Genomic DNA, 22,157 nt, shown 5'->3' with positions numbered 1-22,157 from the left:
CATAAAGATATCCAGTAAAAGAGCAATATAGGAGTACATTGTTAATCTAATTAAGTTCTGTCAAAAATTAATAGTAACACTATTAGTATTATTCTATTTCCGTAACACTAGTAGTATTCTCATTTTCATAAGGACCAAGTTGAGCATGTCCACTAGTACTCCCATTATTTAACATTGTTCTGAAGGTTCTAGCCAGCACAGCAGAACAAAAACAATTAATTATATAAGTACTAGGATTATCATTACGTGTATAACAATACTTTTTTTCAAACTTAAAACTGTCCACCTGGAAATACCAAGAAACCAATTAAAAAGCTGTTGGAAACAATATATGAACATAGGTATTATTAAGTAAATATTCGACTGTAAGTAGCTTTTAAATAAATCAACAATAAATAAATTCTTTAGAAAATATAACAGAAAAAAGATCTGACAACAGCAACTATAACAATAAACAACATAGGAATTAATAAAAAATATGAAATATTATAAGAAGAAACCTATTAAATTATTGAAGAACATAAAAAAGGTTCTGAATAAATAGAGAAACATACAGTTCCTGGAATGGAAATACTAAATACTACAAATAAATTAATCCTCCCTAACTTAATATACAAATTTAAAGCAATCTCTTTCCAATTCCTAGAAAGATTTGGGGGAGCAATGCAGGGAAATCCGGCTCCCTCTCTGTAATTACTCTTCCAACACTCCCGCTCTCCTCACAGCCTCCCTCACTCTCAGCTCATATTTTCTTCCCTAGCCCAAACTTAGCCTCTCAGCTTATTATCAATTGCCTATTCAGAATATCTCCCAGGCATCTCAAACACAAAAGCTTCAAAACTGAACTCGTGATTATCTCCATCTAGTCCTCCAAAGCAATGACAAAAACACACACCTAAACTCAATCCTTTTTCATTGTCTCCTCTATCTCAGCAATATTATTATTCACCTTCTCACTCCAAACAGAAACCCAGGAGTCATCCTTGACACTTCCTGGTCCCTCAGCTTCTATTTGTAATTTCTCTCTCAGTCCTACCGACCCGAGACTTCTCTCCATCCCCACTGCCATGCCTTCAGGCTAACACATGCTCTCTGCTACTAATACTTCAGTGATAGCTTGCTCCAAGCCGTGACGGAAGACATGACTGCTCTGCAGGATTCTGGCCTCCATTCAAACTGTTTACCACTCTGAAGAATAATCTTTTATAAACAGAAATATACTACCGCAAAATTCTCACCGAGAAAGAGAATATCCTTAACATTACCTCACAGGCCCTGCCTGGCTCGGCCCTTTCTCACTTCTGTAGCCTCATCCTGTGCACTGGTCTTCCCTACTCTCTGCACTCTAGCCCCAGTGGCTCCCTCTCAGTTTCCTGAAAAGAACCATGCTCACCCCTGTGCCACAAGGCTGTCTGTGGCTCTCTGTCTGTGGTTGTGTCCTCTGAAACTTTCACCCAAACTGCTTCCTTCTACCCTTAACTCTTGTATCAGTCACTACTTCCTCAGGGAAGCCCCACCTGAGCTCTCCCTAGTTCAAAGTACTCTTTTTATTTTAAAAAAGATTTTATTTATTTATTCATGAGAGACACACAGAGAGAGATGCAGAGACAGAGGCAGAGGGAGAAGCAGGCTTCCTGCGGGGGACTCAATCCCAGAACCTTGGGACCATGACCTGAGCCACCAGGCACCCCCAAAGTACCCTTTAATATACTGTAAAAATCACCGCACACTTCTCCTTCATAGTCCTTCTAATAAGTATGTTCACCTTTTTGTTTTTGACCACTTGGCCCCAGATCTCAGGCTCTAAAAGCATTAGGACTTTCTTTTCTCACTATGGTACTGCCAGTTTTCAATACAGTGTGTGGCATACTGTAAGCATTCAATGCATTTCAAATGAATTAATGAATAGACATGAGCTCACAGGATAAAACTGAAATAAGCAAAAACATTCTGAAATTATCCCAGAAACAGAATGCAAGACAATACAAAATATAGAAACAATATAGAACAAATTCAGAAACATAGGATAAATAAAAATCAAATACATAGTAATGATGGCTTTTGAATCAGCATTTGTTTAGGTAATAGTGTTAGACCAACTGGCTATCTAAAAAATGTAAGTTCTTATTTCACACCATACATAACTTACAATCGATTAAATATTTAAAAGATTAAACAAAAAAACCTTAAAAGTCTAGAAAATAAAAATAAATATTTACATAAGCCTGGGAAGGGCAGACAGACTTAAGTGTGATGGGGACTGAGGAGGAAAGACTCAGTCTTTCCCAAAAGACCCCCCCCCCCAAAAAAAAGGTTAAAAACTGGCTCTATAATAATTTAAGTCCTCTAAACATTAAACAATCACATAAAGAAAAGTAAAAAGCAAATATATTGGAAACAAATATTTATAACATGGGAAAGAAGTCTTAATATATAAAGAATTCATAAATAAGAATAAGAGCAATAGAGAAATAAATATATAGTTTTAAAATATAAATCACAACTAACAAAATATGTTCATCAATCTTAGTAGTAACAAAAGGAGCACTAATCAGAGCAACATGGTGCTTTTATTTACCTACTAACCTTGGTAAAGATTTTAAAGAAGATAAAAGTATTGACAGGGTATGGGTCAAGAGACACACAAACACTAAAAGTCAGAGAATAAATTTGTACATCTTCTGGTAAGGCAATCTGTCAAAGTATACAACATTTCTTAAAATTCTGCATGCTCTTTGACTCAGCAATTCCACTTCTGGGAATGTAAGGGAACTATGATGTATGTATCCAAAGCTGTAGCTGCTAGGATGGTCTCTGAAACAGCAATGAATCAATCAATAAATCAACTAACTGCTCAACAATAGGGAATATACTAAATTATGGCATACTCATACTGGAATATGATCTAGCCATTAGAAATCATGCAGATGAACATGTAATGACATAAAAAGACGTTCATGATAAACTGCTGAGTGAAAGGATCGGGTTATAAAACAACGAACACTGCATGATCCCATTTTTTAAATGGGAACATGTTGAAAATTCATTTTGAGACAAAAATAAATCCTTTTGCAACTCATTTTACAATATCATTTACATACAAAGCTCAGGTAGCCATGGAGATTAACCCTTCCTTTATACTACTAAAATTTAGTAGAAATAAAAATCTACTTACTCTTCCAATTTCTGCAGTCCAAGAAACAACAATGGTGTTTGGTACTGTTGTGGACAATCGGACAAGTGAGGTGATATTAATTGGTCGGCTGGGTCGCTTTGGTTCCACACCATTTTTTGTAGGTGGAAGATAACCCTAAGGATGAAATATCATTTATTTCCACTTATTATTTCCACAATCACTTCAACTTCCATTCCTAAAGCAAACAAACAAAAAACTTCCTCTCTACATACTGGAAAATATGAATATTTTCATTAAAAAGCAAAGAAGCAAATATCTGTAAGCCTGTTTCCCTAAACAATCCTACAGTCTCATTATATAGTAAGCCTGAGAATAATACTGGCAATAGAATTTACAAATCTCTAAAACTTAAGAATCAGGATGAATTCATCGAGAACTTGGATAACTATATAAGAAACATTTTAAAGGTGACCAGTAACATCCTGCACTCTTGTTCTCTGTTTAAGACCCAGCATCCCCCCGACCCCCCCAAAAAAAGACCCAGCAACCCTCCCCTATTCTACCGTAGGCTTCCAGATTCACATGTGTACCACTGAGGTTTTGGTGAAACAACTTCTCGTCCCCTAAAATCTAGTATAACACTAAAACCACCACACCCAACTCCAAGTCCTAGACTTTGTCTCCACAGCTAATGTCACAGCTGTTAATTATACAAAGCTGGTTCAAGTGTCTCATGTAGTCACATGAATATACATCAAAAATAAAGATGTTTTCTTAGTGAAAAACTATGATTAACAACAGCTGTCATGACTTATTTGATAGCTATGTTGGCAATGCATTTATTTATTTATTTTTTTTATTTTTTATTTATGATAGGCACACAGTGAGAGAGAGAGAGAGAGAGGCAGAGACACAGGCAGAGGGAGAAGCAGGCTCCATGCACCGGGAGCCCGACGTGGGATTCGATCCCGGGTCTCCAGGATCGCGCCCTGGGCCAAAGGCAGGCGCTAAACCGCTGCGCCACCCAGGGATCCCGGCAATGCATTTAAAAAACAGCTTTTAGGACTTACCGGGAGGCTGCAAGGTTTTGTATTCACTTTCACACAAAGATTGGGTGGGAAATGATCTTCTTGCGGACAACTGGTTTCTGATAAACAAAACCTAAACAATAAAGGACAAATTTAACTTCCTTTATTAAAGGATGACCTCAATATTTCTGTTCAATAGCTAATCTAAAAGGTTGTCAAACTTAACAACACAACCAAAACTACTAAAGCTAGCCATGTCCCATGATGGATAAGCACATTTAAACAAATTGAAAATAAATAATTCTATCAATGTAGAGTTTCAGTGATCACGACTATCAACCTACAGTTGTCATAATATATCCAATCCTTTGCTTAAGCATGTTCTAGGAAGGAAAATAAAGGCTCTGTAATGGAAAAATTAAAGAAATTCTGAATAAAAAAATTAAGTTATCTTAATATAGAACATTTCAGAGCTAGGGTAACATGCACTGTAATTTTCTAAGAGGGAGATATAATACACAGTAATTCCCAAACTTACAAAACATTCATTTTTTTTGGTTCTCAGCATAATATACTGAAAATGCTATAAATCCATCCCTAAGACCAAATTCTTTCCACTAAGCTAAGGTACTCCATTATTCCATGAGAATTGAAGGTGTTGAAAAATAACATTATTTGTACTCTATCCACATACATTTAAAATACTATTATATAAACTCATGAAAACATTAATTTCTAAATTAAATGCATAATCTTTTTGGAAAACTATGGATGGCTACATAATTTGTACATTCTCACTCTGCTCATGCTTACACAGATAAAGAAGTAAATTATTAATTTGCTATTTAAGATATTTTAATAACTTCCTTAATCACAATATACAGCTGAGGCTCATCCTACCTTTACAGAATGTTCACAGCATCTCTGAGTTATATGTTAAGAAGAACCCTACTGGAATTCTGTGAAATATTTATTATACACAAACATCTTCCTTCTTCTACAGTGTAAGGTCGACCTGTTGGCTGTGGAATCTGTGTATGGGAGGATCTACAAATTGGGACAATTTTCTATGTACATATATATATTCATCTGTATGGGGAAGCAATCTTTAGCTTCTATCAGATTCTCAAAAGGATAATGACTCATAAAAGGGTTAAGAATCAGTAGATGTACAAAGATTTTCTTGAAATATACATAGCAACACAGATGTCAAAGCTCACAAGATCATCTCTAAGCCCAGCAAAACCTATTACAGGCCAATTATTTATACTGCAACAGTAAGAGGGTGCCACCATGTTTTTAATAAATTATTCCAATGCAGTGATAAATTTAAAACATGGATTCTGGCTGCCTGAAGCTATAGAAAAGAATGATTTATATGACAAGTTGATTCCTATTCAATTAAGTAAAAGGTGAAAATCGAAGCCACTCTAACAAACTAAAGGGAAAAGAAAAAAAAAAGAGGAATAGTAGAAAGTTGCTGTGAAGGAGTTCATGGGGATGGGGAGGGAAAACAGATACATAAATGAGAACAGAGTAGGAATCTAATAGAACACTGAACCTAATTCTGACCAAATTTATTTTCATGCTTTAGATAAAATTTATAATTAGCATAATAGATAGGTATACACTCCCAACTTAAATAATACATGGGGATTATAGACCTAGTTAATAAGGGTAAGGGGGCTGAGATGAAAAATAACCATTTTATCAAAACGCAAAGACTGCCTAACAATTACCAAATATAATACAAAATGGTTCTTTTTTCATCAAGTTCTGGAGATAAATTTGAACTGAAAATGGCTAAAACATTTTTAACTACCAAGATTCCCTCAGAGCCTATGAAACAGAGAGTTGATCTATCCTAGAAAGAAGACGTTCCTTTGGAATATGAACCATACCTGTTGCTGCATTAAAGAATGCGTATATATATCAATATAAAATATTGAAGACAGGAACTAGATCATTTGTTCTAGATCTATGGTTTTCAAACTTTCTTTTAGTCTTGGGATTCTTTCTTTAAACGAAAACTAACCCAGAAGCAAAAGATTATCTAAGCAGCACTACTACTGTGGTTCAGAGTGTGTGAGTGTCAGGGGGAGTGAGGGTCCCAGCACAGACTCCTAAGAGTGGCTCCAAGCAACAGTTTAAAACCCACCGTTTGAGGGACACTTGGATTACTTAGTGGCTGAGCATCTGCCTTTGGTTCAGGGCATAATACCTGGTCCTGGGATAGAGTCCCACACTGGGCTCCCTATGAGGAGCCGGCTTCTCCCTCAGCCTATGTCTCTGCCTCGCTCTCTGTGTCTCTCATGAATAAATAAATAAAATCTTAAAAAACATAATAAAATCCACTGTTTGAAACAATAACGTCATGTATCAGTATGACCAAAATATAAACTGCTGATGTGGGAAGTAAGCAAAATTACAGCAATATGTAATTATGAAGGCATCATACTTTAGTCCTTTATTCAGTCATTATCATATTCTGCCTCTGACAGAGGATAAAGCACCTTTTACATAGGAACATCTTTGTCAGTGCCCCCTAAAATCAAGACTTCAACCTCTCCTCTGCTTTCTCGCTGTTTTCATCACTCAATTTTTAAACCAAGATCAGAGGTTTTCACATTCCCTGAAGCACTGAGCAGGCGCTTTATTCTCTTTCTGATTTCCTAATGTATTTATTATTTATACACACATCTTCAGATCCAATTATTGAGACTGGGCTATTTGACTTATCCTTCCCACTTTAGGGAAAATAGGTTATTGAGGAAAACAACTGTCTTGTACTTCCTCTTCTATTTCTATTGCGACAAGACTACTGTGGAGCAGTTTGGTTCCCACAGGGATAGTCATGGGGTAAAAAAAAGTACCATAAGATGGTTTATATAAGACAGACATATTAACATAAAAAGAAATCTTAGATAGCCTTAGAAAAAAATGAGCTAAGAAAAGAAAATGAATAAGGGGAAATTGTGAATCTATACTGGAAAATTTTCCATTCATCTTTGCAAAACTATAAAGAGATGTCTTGTGAAATCTAGAACAGTGTTTTTAAATTAATGACTTAAAATACAGAGCAAAGCAAATTAAACTGTTTTGGTTTTTGTTAGTCTGTGAGACACTGTAAACTTAACCTAAGTACTAGTCCCTTATTTACAGTGGTTTGTCTTCCATACAGATAAAGCATTTGCACTATCACAAAAAGAGTAGTTTTAGAGAACCCACACTATCATATCATTTAAATATAACATTAGCTGGAGCTTCTCAATCATCTAGAGGCAACCAAAATGGAGAAACACGGTTAGATATATGGCACATGATTTGTTATATTAAAATGTAAACTGGATAAAAATTAGGAAATTTCATAACAGGAGAAGGTCTTCCCTCACCCAAACATCTAAACCCAATATTTTCAATATACTTATTGAAAACTACATAATCTTTTAAAATCTTTAAGAATTATTAAATTTTAAACATTGGATATATACTATAGGTGACACTGTACCTTAACTGGACCTGCACTGTGAAGTCACATTTGGTCCCAGAAATATCCCTAGAAAAGACAGTAAGAACTACAATTATTTAGAAAATATGCACATGAAAGCTGATTCAAAGACACTGTTATTCCATAAGTTTTTCAAATTATCAGAGATTTAAGTGTTCTTTGGATAACTAACACTATAATAGTATCTTCAATACTAATATTTGCATGACACTAATGGTCCCCCAATACATACACATATAAAAAATAAAAAATCACTTTATACACATTACTGGTTTCAAAGGCTAAAATGCAAGTTACACTTGAATAGAACTTACATGGAACTACTGATTTGCTGCACTTGTTGTGGTGTCAATGCAAATGCAAAACAGGTTTCTCGAAAGCGCTGACTGTTGTCTGATGCTAAAGAAGAAAAGAATTATACTTTTAATTACCTTCAAATTCATCAATAGAGAACATAACAGCAAGAAAAAAACAAAACAAGCCCAATCATTGACATGACTTTAATTAACTGGAATGTATTCTAGAGTTTAGATAACAAGGCAATTAAAGTACTGAAAAGTAAGAAATGTGCCAGTTGTAATGTAACAGAAATAGCACCAAAATGGCTAATTCCAAAAGCCATATCAGGATTCAAATTCAGAAAACACATAATCAAAGAAACACTTATCAAAAATTATCTAATCATATAAATGTGTTCATCTAAATAAAAAGCACACTTGTATAAAAACATGCTTATCTTAATTTTATTTAAAATAGAAAAATATAAACTCATTTAAAGATAACATGGTTCTTGAGCTAAGTAACAAACATACCCATCTGGAGATCTGCACAGGTGAAGTGACATTTGGTCTTCAAGGCAAAATAAGAACTTTATCATCTTCTGCCTAACTATATCATGCAAGTGCTTATACAGTGAATATCATACATAGTTTCTCCTAAACTTAGATCATCTGATTTGATTTCAAAATCTGCCTATGGTCACTATCTCAAAGGAGGAAAGAGTTACAAAAAGAGGGGAAGGAAGGGAATGAAGAGAGGAAGAAAGGGAGGGAAAGGGATCCCTGGGTGGCTTGGCAGTTTAGCGCCTGCCTTTGGGCCAGGGCGTGATCCTGGAGACCTGGGATTGAGTCCCGCGTCGAGCTCCCTGCATGGAGCCTGCTTCTCCCTCTGCCTGTGTCTCTGCCTCTCTCCCTCTGTCTCTCATAAATAAATAAATAAATCTTTAAAAAAAGGGGGGGGGAGGGAAAGGGGAAGTAGGGAGAGAGAAAAGAATGAGAGAGCAGGCAAGTAAGGACTGGTCTGTGTAAGAGTAGGGATTCCTACAGTATACTGCTGTGAACAACAATTCTATTGGCTCATACCAGTTACGTATATATTTTAAAAATAAGCACTAAGGTTTCCTCAGTGCTTGGACTTTAAAGAAGCAATGAATGTGCAGCCCAGTGGCTCAGCGGTTTAGCACCACCTTCGGCCCAGGGCGTGATCCTGGAGACCCGGGATCAAGTCCCATGTCAGGCTCCCAGCATGGAGCCTGCTTCTCCCTCTGCCTTTTGTCTCTGCCTCTCTCTCTCTGTGTATCTCATGAATAAATAAATAAAATCTTAAAAAAAAAAAAAAGCAGCAGCAATGAATGATTGCTGAATGAATGAAGGAATATGACAGCTTAAAAATACCGAACTATTTAAACTGTACTTTTCAAGGGTAATTTTCTGGGACAAAAGAATCACTAAAAGTTACTACCAAGTAAATCCTGGACTCTGGGCCATTTAAACCCATGCAAAAGAAAGAAAAAGTAGCTGAACTTGGCCATCTCTTGTTTAAACAGGGTTTGATCTGACTTGCAAGCAACACTTCCTCTACAATTACTACCAAATTGCAGTATGCCATGCTGAAAAATCTGTATAAATGTTCACGATGAGAAAAAAATGGAAAAGATTACTGCTGATCTACAATTCCATCTCAATATAGAAGTATCTTTTAAAGGCCAGATTTGCATTTCTGCTTTCTGTGAACTGGAAAGGATTTTTTTTTTTTTAAAGAATCTATCCCCAAGAAAGAATTACTAACCAGAAAGCTATCTTAATTATGAGGTACCAATCTGGCAAATGGCTGATAACCTAGTACTCGAATGCAGAAAAGCAGATAATTTCCTCCATCAAACAATACAAGTAACTCCTTTGCTTCTTAAAGGATAGATCTCTATGAAGATTTTAATCCAGTAGGCTTAGCCTAATTTAGATTTCTGGCTCCATTCTAAAACAGTGTTAAAATAATTTCCCAAGTACAAAAATTCGTATTTCTCTTTAGGCAAAATCTGAGGATTCATTTCAGAATTAGGAGTACAGTAAGTTTTGGACACACACATGCAGATTTAGATATAGAGGACATGAGTAAAATAAAGGAGTTGCTTGTGTCACACATAGAAATGAGGTTTATTACTTAGTAACAACCTCTATTTACAAACTTGTTAGATTATAATGCTCATGAAGTTATTACAATTTATCTGGAAAAGCATCTTTCATCTATGTGGTTTTCAAGCTTAATTTCCAAAATGAATGCCAGTGAAGAACTTAGAGTTTTGTCTTAGATAATAGACTATGTTAAAAACTCTTCTGAAAGCAATTAAGCTACTATTATCCGTTTCAGAAAAACTCAGGCCAAACAGAATCACAGAATCCTCAAAGTGAAAAAAAGAGTCAAACATATTATCCAAAATACTCACTTCCAATGTTGGGGGTATGCGTCTCAAAAGGTACACAAGACAATCCACAGGGATACAAGAGAAAGTATCTACCTACCTTGTAAATAAGTTTTAAAAAGTTGAGATTTTACATGAAATCTCAAATCTAATTTATAAAAATATCTAAAATTTTACATAAAACCTTTTTAAACTTCTATTTTTGTTTTATAACATACAGAATATTAGTATAATAGTTTAATAGATATCACACACACATACATATATGCTAAATGATTTTACTGAGAGGTGTATATGATCACATGTTTGCAGACTACCATTCTAGAGTTCAATTCTCCTTTCAATCCTTCCTCATGTTTTGTTTGGACCCTTTTAGAGGTGGGAGAAGAGTGGCGGTTACATTGTCAGGCAGAAGATGGCTGGTATTAACAGTTTAATTGTAAGAAAGCGTGCAGCCCTATAAAGAGTAGCAAAATTTAGTGGAAAGAGATGAGATCACATAGACCCGGATTCCAAACTGGTTTTGCCACTTACTTGTCATATGACCATAGGTACTCATTCACTCTGTGATAGTTTCCTCTTCTAATATTTAAGCATAAACACACACATACACACAAAACTTCATAGGGTTATTTTGAATATAAATAAGTTAAGGTATTTCAAACATCCAACAATTTTCTTTTCTATCTGCTCTCTTCCTTACGCCCTTATACTGAGTCAAAATACATAATGCTGTAATTTCCACTCATCAGTGTCATATATCCAGTGACAGTCATTCTTCAAATATTTTAGACAGCATTAACAAGTCCCTCTTTCTCAACTCTTCCCATTGTCTTTCAGGGGAGACTGCAGAATTACTCACCATTCTGATCCTCTGGACATCGCCCAGGTTGTAACACCCCTAAAGTAACAGCAAGAACTGGACACACACTGTCATAGCATATATGTTTATTCTAAATATTTGTTGACCCTCTGTACTAGTCCATCCCTATGGGAAGGTTATTCCAGTACCACTGACATTAGCCTTGGCCAAAGAAATGTGAGTCTAAGTGTACCACTTCTAGGCAGATCTTTATGAGTTATCCTTTGGCTTCACCATTTTTCATTCCAGTCCACCCTGATTCTAGAGTGGAAAGAACATAAAGCAGAGTCACAGTCAATCTGCAACTAATAACTAACATAAACGAGACATAAACCTTATTTGCTGTCACTGAGATTTATGGTTGCTTATAAACTGATATATTATTCCAGATGTGATATGACTAAAAGAGTATTTTTGCACAACTACCATCTACTATTGCTAATCTACACAAGAGTCATGAAGAAAAGGTATCTGCTCCTTGTTCACATTTAGAAATTGATGTTCAAAGTCATTATGCAACTGTCAAGGCCTCATACTAGGTTAAGTAGAAGCAGAATTGAAACTCAGATCTAGGGGATCCCTGGGTGGCTCAGTGGTTTAGCGCCTGCCTTTGGCCCAGGGCTTGATCGTGGAGCTCCGGGATCAAGTCCTGCATCAGGCTCCCTGCGTGGAGCCTGCTTCTCCTTCTGCCTGTGTCTCTTCCTCTCTCTCTGATGAATAAATAATTAAAAAAAAGAAAAGAAAAAAGAAAAAAGAAACTCAGATCTAAACACCTCCAAAGCCCATGTTCTTTTCATAATACAGGTCCATTAGGACCCCCAACCTAGGTGGTATATTTCTTTTAATGCAGCCTAGCATTATACTGGATCATGGAAAATAGGAAAAGAATGATCGACTTATTCCTTCATCATAACTGGTTATCATTTTTACATATTTCCTTTTAATCATAAAGTCCACTTTTAAAAAATCACCCTTGCAATGCCTAAGTGGCTCAGCGGTTGAGCATCTGCCTTCAGCTCAGGGTGTAATTCCGATCTGGGGATCAAGTCCTGCATCAGGCTCCCTCTGAGGAGCCTGCTTCTCCCTCTGGCTATGTCTCTGCCTCGCTCTCTGTGTCTCTCATGAATAAATTTTAAAAATCTTTAAACAAAATATAATAATTTTTTAAAATTCACCCTTATCACATTTTTCAATTTTAATCTCTATTACCCAATCTTAATTATCACATTGTATGAAAAACTTAATTACTCACTTGATTAGCTATTTAGGTTGTTTCTAATTTTTCATTATTTGAAACAACTCTGAACATCTTTGGGCTCATATTTGTTTTTTGAAAGGGGAGGGTAGTTATTACTTTGGACCAATTTCCAGATGTGGCATTTCTAGGTCAAAAATTATGGAGATTTTTATGAATCTTGACACATCACGGAAGTGGTTTTCAAATGGTTGTAAGGTTATATGTAAGACCACCAGCAATTTATGCATCTACTATTTACCCCCTACTATGGTCTTCGTGAGAGTTGTGCTAATTTAATGGGTGGATCATGGTAACTCGTTAGTAGTTTAATTAGCATTAAAGAGCTCCCCCTCCCAAAAAAAGTTTTTTCCCCGTTTGTTTAGTTTCCTATTTAATTATCCAATCTTGTCTTATACCCATTTTTATATTTGCACAGAGGTTTCATATATAAGAACATTAACCTTTGGAAATCTGCTGCAAATATTTCCCCTAGGCTGCTATATATTTCTTCATTTGGCTATATTTTGGATGATATACAAGTTAAACTTTTATGTAGTCTAATCTGTCAACCATATCCTTTGCAAGTTCTAATTGTTCCTTTCCTTAGGTTTAATCAATACACAATTCAATTCTTTGGCTTGTTGTTTTATGTAATTATTAATTCATCTGGAACTTATTTTAGTATTTTAAAAATCTAAATTTTAAAAATCTAAATTTCTGTTATTCCAAATTGCTTACAGTTATACTAACACCATATGTTAAACAATCCTTCTCATCCCTATGAATATGTGTGTTTCCTTTCTCATGTGTTAAATGCTTATATCCAACATGTTCCATTTCCGGGTTATTTTCCCATTGGTCTTTTTTATCCTGGTGCTGGCACTCTATTTTTTAATTGGTATAGATTACGGTTTAATATCTTATAGTTAAGTTGCTCTCCACTCATTCTTTTTTCAGAACTTTAATCAATTTAGATATTTATTCATTTATGTGAACTTCTGATTTTTAAAACCTAGGATTTTTATAATTTTAAAAATCATAGCTCTAATGGTATTTTGAGTAGAATTACAATAAACCTACGAATTATTTTGATAGCTGAAGTCTTTATATCTTTACATCTTTAATCTTGCCATCTCTAAGTATTGTATCTGTGTCCATCTATTCATATCCTCAAGGTTTTGTTATTTTCATCACAGTTACACAGTTCCCATTAAGATTGTTCTTATGCCAAATATCAATCAATAAAATGAATGAATATTCATATAATAAACAAAAAAACTCTGAAGAACTACCAACATTAAAGGTGCAAATCAAGGAAGAAATAGCCAGAAATTCAGAAAGAAAAGCAAGGGGAAAATGGTGTCCTTGATAACAAGGGAAAAGAATTTCAGAGCAAATGTGGACAGTGTTAAATGCTCAGAGGTCAGGTAAGATGAGAATTGAGAACTGGATTTAACAACCAGCAAGTCGGGATCCCTGGGTGGCGCAGTGGTTAACGCCTGCCTTTGGCCCAGGGCGTGATCCTGGAGACCTGGGATCAAGTCCCACATCGGGCTCCCTGCATGGAGCCTGCTTCTCCCTCTGCCTGTGTCTCTGCCTCTCTCTGTCTCTCTCTCTCTCTGTGACTATCATGAATAAATAAATAAAAATTAAAAAAAAAAAGAAGTGTTTTAACAACCAGCAAGCCATAGGTGACCTTGGCTGGATATGTGTTTCAGTGGAATGGGAGGAGCAAAAGTCAGAGTGCAATGGGTTCAGATGTGAATGGTTTAAGTTATTGATCTTAACACTTAAATATGAGATCTTCAAGTGTTTTCATATCTGTATCAGGAAATTATATTAATGTCTCAGGGTTTTGCATTAATTACTGTTCTGAATCACTATAACCAATCTTGAAGGTCTCTAAAGTTCTAGAATGTATATTAATTTGAAACTTTTGAAATTTTGCTAAGACCAGAGTTTTGACTGTTGGCTATTTGAAGGATGAAGAAATTGGTGTCTTGCAGGTAGTACCTCAGCCTCTCATTGTGACCTGAATTGTTGTACACTTGTAGTTACTGAAGGTAAAACAGAAGACATTCAACTTTTCACTTACTCTATGTTCCAATTTAGAGAAAAGATGAAATGTCCTAGTGGTGTTCCTAATTGAGGATACTTACAAAGGTTATGGAGGAATATCTCTTATGAATACTAAGGGGCTTACTGTACTCATGGGAGATTTTCAACAACCTTCCCCCTGTAAGTATTAATTACTAATGTTTCATCTGTAAGAAAGAAAAGAAAGCACTGCCCACAATAATCGGGAAAAAAATTATAATTCAAAAAACACAAAACATGTAAAGAGAAAATTAAGGTTTTAAAATTTCATTTTTTTTACACACTGCTCCACAGAGAGATGAACTAGAGTAAAAAGAGGAATCATGTTGTAATTTACATAAACTCAAAACATTGGAAGGTAAAACCTAGATACATAAAATAAACAAGGTTATTGAGATTCTGATGATAGAAACACTGAGCTAATCTAAGTGGCTGTACTTTCAACTGCTCTAAAAATATTCAGTATTCCACCTCACCAGCAGAAAGAAAAGCTAAAAATAGTCATCTTTCTGTTATAGAATATTTCTTGCTGTCTTGGGGAAAGTGAAACTAAAGTACCTATATACAAATGTCAGACTTAAAATCTCTAATGAGATCTCTAGTTTATTCAACCAAACAACCAAAAACCTGGACAACTATGTAATTTTTGAAAACAGAGCTGGGACTGATATATTTTCAGCATTAGACTGCTAAACTACCATTAAGACAGAAGGCTGTAGAAAATTTATTTCCTCCAATGAAGGCATATACATCAAATCATCAACAAACTAACAGTGCTTTGACAAACTACTTTATCTTTAAAATGGGTGGTTTCTTTAAACAATATTTAATGACATGAAACACAATCATAAAACATTAAGATAAAAAGGCAAAATATAAATTTGAAATGTAGAGCATAAGCAAAATTGTGTGTGTGTGTGTGTGTGTGTGTATATATATATATACACACACACACACACACTACTGAAAGACCAAAAGACCCAGAAAAGGCTGATTTATTTGTAACTTTACTTTTAAAATTCTTCAGACTGCATTATGTATAGCCCTTACAATAGTTTTTGTTTTACATATCTTGTACAAAATCCAATGTAATATCACACACACATTAACTAGAGGGCTGGGATATTCTACTGCTAGATTTCAAGAATTTTCATGATGGCAAATGTTTCAGGATAAAATCTAGTTAAAGTTCTTTGGGGTACAGCAAAAGTTACACATGAATTTTTCTACTCCTACAGAATTACCAATACTAAGAAAGAGGGAACAATTGTAACTTGGAATACTATTCAGCTCAATAAAACCCTTTGATTTCATTTTATCATACTCTAACTGCAGGTTCCTAATAAACTCATTTCAGTATGCTTGCCTGTGCTTTTCACAATCTTTCTCCTCCGGAGTTTAACTCCTATTTATTTTGTCTTTCAATTATTTTTTGATAGTTTACTGAGTTAGTAGCTGGTTTTCAGATCGACTTAATCAAATGAGCCTATAGATTCCTGGGTAACTTTAAAGCTAAAAGTAAAAATATTTTATCTGGTTAATCTATTCTCTTACAGCTGGCAGGCCCTCAGGCTATTTTAAGTTTCGTGGTTTAAGAAACAGGACTGGGTCAAATCAAGCCAGCGAGCTATGAACCAAGTCTGATGACCAATGTTCAAATGCAAAAACAGAAAAGGAAAATAAACTATAATTAAGAAGTTAGTTTTCGGGGCAGCCCCGGTGGCTTAGCCGTTTAGCACCGCCTTCAGCTGGGGCGTGATCCTGGAGACCTGGGATCGAGTCCCATGTCAGGCTCCCTGCATGGAGCCTGCTTTTCCCTCTGCCTGTGTCTCTGCCTCTCTCTCTGTCTCTGTCTCTCATGAATAAATAAAATCTTTAAAAAAAAAAAAAAAGAAGTTAGTTTTCCTTTCTTTTATAAAAATTTCATTTCTTCCTTTTTTCCCCCCTTGGTAATACAACCATTCCAAGTCCAAAAAAAATCTAAAAGTCTACTACTTGATGGTAACAGCCAAAATATACGGTCGTATATACTCTTCCAGGCACTTTCCCATATATACCCATATGCACATATGTGTACACACATGTTAAGATACGGTTTCTCACAGAAATTGGGAATACATTTTTTTCACTTAAAAACATGCAATGAAATCTTTCCTTGTCAATAAACATCATTGTCATCATTTTAAGTGGTTACATAGTATTCTATTATAGAGATGTGCATAATATAACACTAATCTCTTATTGCTGGACATCTTTATCATTTTCAATTTTTTCCTTCCACAATCAATGCTTTTCTTCCCTCCTTGGGTGTGTGTGTGTGTGTGTGTGTGTGTGTATGTGTATGTGTGTGTGTGTATCTGTGTAATCATTATTTCCTTAGGACATCCTCTTAGAAACGGAATGGGTGGGTCAAAGGATAGACACTTTCTTAAAGCTTTTGTACAAGGTACCAAATTGCTTAGAGAAATGTTCACTTGCATAAATAAGTGGGTAAATGAGAGTTCTAGATTTCCCCGGCAACACTGGGCAGTAGGTTAAAAACATCTTACTGTCTTAAATTTGTCTTTCTTTGGCTAATCTCTAAGGTGACTACTTTTCATACCCGTCCTTACTGGCTTTCTTCATGTTGTGAATCACACTACTCTGCTGTGTTAGTCATCTTTTCATTTTTTCTCTTGATGCTTCAAAACTGAGAAACAACCATTACTTTTAGTGACATTATAGTCACTGATGACCTAGATAACAGCAGTTTCTTTGGCATGAGATAGGTGAAAACCTACTTGGAAACAGTTCATGAAAGACAGGGAGAAAACAAAGAGGAGACAGTAAATTGAGACATTCCTGGCAAGGAATTCTGTGATGAAGGAAGAGAAAACGGGGGTATAGCTGGAGGGAAATTAAGAGAAAAGTAGTTTGTTTTAAGATGGGAAAGTTAGCCTAAAGTTGTATATTAATGGGAATGATCTAATAAAGAGGCAAAGAGTTGATGAGGCAAAGAGTGTTAAGGATTGGCCTGAGCCCAGAGATTTCATCCAGGCTCTCAGAAAAAAAAACATATATAACATATGGGCAGAGATACAGGTAGGTGGGTGCAAAGTTACCTTCTGATTGGCCCCATCATTTCAGTGATGGAGAAATAAAGACATCAGCTCAGAGAGTGGAAGAATAGTTGCTTGTGACAGATAAGAATGCAATGGTCATCTAGCAGAGTGGGAGTACAGAATAGGGTAACACTGTCTGACAGTAGGTAGGATTAAGAACTACTATCCACACACACGATTCCAACAGCCTTCCACATATTTAAGATATGTAATATGGTCCAATATTCTAAGAAGTTTCCCTTGGTTTATTTATTGTGCCATTTAATGTAATAAAGCTTTCTGGGCTTTTTGTTGTTGTTGTTGTTGTTGTTTAGTCTTCACTATGAAATCATGTTTTTTTTTTTCTTTAGCCCAATATTGTTTAAGTATTATTTATGTACTTTAATGCATTTATTTAAATGCAACTTATATTTCTCTCTGACATTGTTTTAGTTTCATTTCTAAGCATTTAAATCTTTAAACCATTTTGACATTACTCTGATAAGTTGCAAGATAATACTTTTTAATGGTTAATTAGGAACTTCTGAACGATTTAATATCTAATTCATGCTACTAATTAGAAATTTCACTTTCATGTTATTTTTAAATTGTGTTTCGACTTCATTAACTGCTTATTCATGCACCAGCTTCACAATTACTCTGCCTTTGCCACATATAAAGATAGTATATTCTATATTGAGGTATGGCGTGCAGTCCAGCCCTTTGTTAGAATTCCTCTATTCTTATTTTTCCTTTTGAATTATACTGAACATTTTACTCATGGTACCTATATCACATCCAACTTTCCTTTCTAGCTGAATCTTCCCAGCTAACATATATGACGAAGGAAGCAAATTTAGGGTATTTTCTGCAACGAACATTGATAGGACCAGGGAGCATAATTTTTCCAGGGGTGGCCTACCCACTGACTTCTGGACAACTCACAAAATGACTGGGCTTGAAGGAATCCACCATTATCAACATATATAACTATCATCAATTCAAACTAGCTTCTTCCAGGATTTGTAAGGGTCTCTGGAAGTTCTTGGTAGCCAGAAGAAAACCAAACAGATGCTTAAAGATACACAGGTGCCATAGAGGGAAAGAAGGCATGTAACCAGATAGATAAAGTACATAATCATAACTTTCTGATTCTGGTTTTAATTCCTATATATCCTGGGGTGCTTGAGTGGCTCAGTAGTTGAGCGTCTGTCTTTGACTCAGGTTGTGATCCCGGGGTCCTGGGACTGATCCTGCATCAGGCTCCTTGCGGGGAGCCTGCTTCTCCCGGGGAGCCTGCTTCTCTCTGCCTCTCTCTGTGTCTCTTATGAATAAATAAATTTCTTTTAAAATCTTAATTCCTATATATCCTTACATTAAACTTTTCTTAGGTAACCTGAGGTATTACTGTCCTCCCTTGCAATTAAAAAAGCCTATGACACAAGGAACTTTAGAATCATTGGATAAAGCTCTCTTCCTCTTCCCTTCACCTCCCTGTTAAGTTGGATTTTTAACTACAGCTACACTAAATTACTGACAATAGATACCTTTCAAAGGACTGTATCTTTCTACATATTAAGATCTTTAGGGGTCTATAAACTTTTTTTCTTCAACTAAGTTCTGTACATTTGAAGAGTATTCTTTTGTATATTTTTAATTGTTGCATGAGCTTTTGTCTTCAGTTTTATAACTAGTTCTTAGGAATCATATCAATATTTCTCACAGTGTGGTCCATAAGAATACATTTTGAGATGTTCTAAGAGAGTTCTGGAAAAGGAAAGATCTCTATATAGGGGAAGGATTCCACGTTCAAAGAATTTTGGGTAGTTGTTACATAAAACATCTTCCACTTAGAGATTCATAGAACACACGATCATATTTAAAGCCTGAGAAATTTTGCAGTAATAAAACTTATTTAAATTTAAATTTCCAAACTTAATGAGACATGGTCAAAGAATACCTACTGACATCCGATGGACCTAGTATCCAAGAATCATATTTCGTAAAACTGTGGTATAAATAAGCTAGTAGACATTTCTTGTATATTTATTCAGCAGATTCTATTCCCTCAATAGACATTTTTATTTGTAGCTTTACTACCAGTCTCAGAGTGGAGCATATGACCAAAGCCTAGGAAAAAGTACATTACATTCCTCTGCCAGGGTTGATTGATCAAGGGCCGGACATGGCATTTAAAATAGTCCAATCATAATGAACCTCAGGACTTTCCCTGGGAATGTTGAGACAAAGACTTTTCCTCTTTTCAGGTAGATGTGAATCTGAAGAAACTGCTGGGAACCACATAAATGCCCCCAAAATGGGACCAACATCAAGGAAGCAGAGCCAAGAAGTGGAGAACATGAATTCAACTGTTAAACATTCATTCAAGAAATATTTACTGAGCACCTAATATGTTTTAAGATACTATTCTAGGTGCTCGAAATAATCAATGAGCAAGAGACCAAAACATTCTAATGGGCAAAGATAAATATCAATGTCATGATAAAGTATATTAGAAGGTGCTAAATATTATGGAAATAACAAAGCTAGGTAATAGGGATTGGAAGGAATGATATGCAATTTTAAAAGGAAATCTGGATAAGTCTCATTAAAAAGAGTAATGCCTTGAACTGAGAGAGACGACGCTGGGCAGCATTTATGACAAAAGACAAATATTCACTTCTGGACATACTAAGTTTGAGACAGACATGTGAATGGTGATTTTTCTATAGGTGGTTAGATGAGCCTCTAGAACTTATGAAACAGGTCTTGGCCAAAGACATAAATTTAGGGTCATCAATGTGGAATTACTATTTAAAGACTTGAGACTAGATTAAATCACCAAAGTAGTAAGTGTAGGCAGAAAAGAATCTGGGAAGAGAAGTACAAGCAGAGAGGTTATAAGAAGAAATGACTGGAGAGATGAAAGGAAAATTGAGAGAGGGTAGTATCCTGGAAACCAAGTGGCAAAGTGCTGCAAGTGGCAGAATCTATGTCAAATGGTGCTAACAGATCACATGAATAGGTCTCAGAAGGGACCATGGCTTTGACATCACAGATCTTGACAAGGGAGGTTTCAGTGGAGTGACTAGCAAAAGGCTGATTGGAATGCACTTACACAGTGAATGGAAGGGGAAGAACTGGAGATCTACTACAGAGGACTTGCTCATGGAATTTTGCCATAATGGGGAGCAAAGCAGTGGGGTGGAACCTGGCAGGGAAGTGGAAAGTCAAGAAAAGGATCTGGTGTTCACTGAGCTCAGCATCAAGCCCCTAATTCTTTGGTTATATGAACTAATGGATTAGCTTTTAGGTTAATGCCAGTTTTTGGTGGATTTTTCTATGATTTGCACTAAAAAGAAAACTGATTTTTTTTTTTACATTAACTTTTAATTAGCTCTCATGCTGAACTCTTAATTACTTCTAACAGTCCTTCACTGTTGATTTTCTAGTAGGTTTCTTGTATATGAGTTCTTATATAAAACATCTAAAAGTTTCTTGTTATGCTATAACTCTAGACTAGAAAGGGAAATTATTTTAAATAATGTTTCACTATTTACCTGGTACAGACTGAAACAAAATGACCACACTGAAGTTTTTTTCTTAAATGTGTATTTTCTCTAGCTAAGTATAAGCATTAAGTATTTACCGTCAACTTTTTCCTGTTTATAAATGTTGGCCACTTTCTCTTTCCTCATACACTTCAATTAATTGTATAATTGCATTTAGATATAGTTTAATAGCCATTTTCAAATCCATTCTATACTATCCTTTCTTTCTTAAAGTATAAGGATAAAATATTAAAATTTGAATAGCAACCTAAATTCAAAAACCCAGAAAAGGCTTCAATGACTAGAGTTATCTAGCATAAACATTAGGCATTTAGTAACATTTGCCCATAACTAATTTTCTATCTACAAAAGACAAACTAGAAATTCTAGGCATTTGGAGGGTGCCTGGGTGGCTCAGTTAGCGAAGCATCTGCCTTTGGCTCAGGTCATGATCCCAGAGTCCTGGGATTGAGTTCCACGTACGGTTCTCTGCTCAGCGGGGAGCCTGCTTCTCACTCTCCTTCTGCTCCTCCCCTCGCTCATGCTCTCTCTCACTTAAAATAATAAATAAAATTTTTCAACAATTAAAATAAAGAAATTCTAGGCATTTGGGTAAATAATGATTTATACCCCTAAACAGTGTTTAAGAGACCTCAATCTTACAAACTATTATGTTTACTTTCCCCTAGGAAGAAATGAATTTCCTTTTGATAAGGATAAGGAGGGTTCATGAGATGAATGTGGCGGCAGGTGAGCCCAAACCTATGCATACTTACTATAAACAGTGATTTGAGGAAAAATAGTGTAAGTTGATGGGAAATCTCTGACAAACATCTACTACTGTCCTGAACTCCCATCCCTAAGACAGGAAGCCTAGAGATTGAAAAGTAGAAATATTATGAATACCAAGACTACTCTAATGAAGCTAGCCCAGAAGATTGCTCAAGCAAATGTAGATTT

At 35.5% G+C, this 22,157-nt stretch overlaps 1 protein-coding gene across 6 annotated transcripts in view; it reads right to left on the bottom strand.

Moving 5' to 3' along the window:
* PIAS1 (protein inhibitor of activated STAT 1) overlaps positions 1–22,157 on the bottom strand; it is a 115,623-nt gene that overhangs the window by 37,777 nt on the left and 55,689 nt on the right. For all 6 annotated transcript variants that reach the window (XM_077881632.1, XM_077881638.1, XM_077881636.1 and 3 more), the window contains 4 exons: positions 7,987–8,071; positions 7,673–7,720; positions 4,207–4,297; positions 3,176–3,310 (listed from right to left, as the gene is read on the bottom strand). In XM_077881632.1, coding sequence (XP_077737758.1) covers positions 3,176–3,310; positions 4,207–4,297; positions 7,673–7,720; positions 7,987–8,071 — 359 coding nt within the window. The remainder of the gene's footprint in view (positions 1–3,175; positions 3,311–4,206; positions 4,298–7,672; positions 7,721–7,986; positions 8,072–22,157) is intronic.

The sequence above is a fragment of the Canis aureus genome, chromosome 32 (assembly GCF_053574225.1).
Source record: "Canis aureus isolate CA01 chromosome 32, VMU_Caureus_v.1.0, whole genome shotgun sequence".
Lineage (NCBI taxonomy): Eukaryota > Metazoa > Chordata > Mammalia > Carnivora > Canidae > Canis > Canis aureus.
Note: the sequence above shows the minus strand (reverse complement) of the source record. Positions and strands in the feature narration are given on the sequence as shown.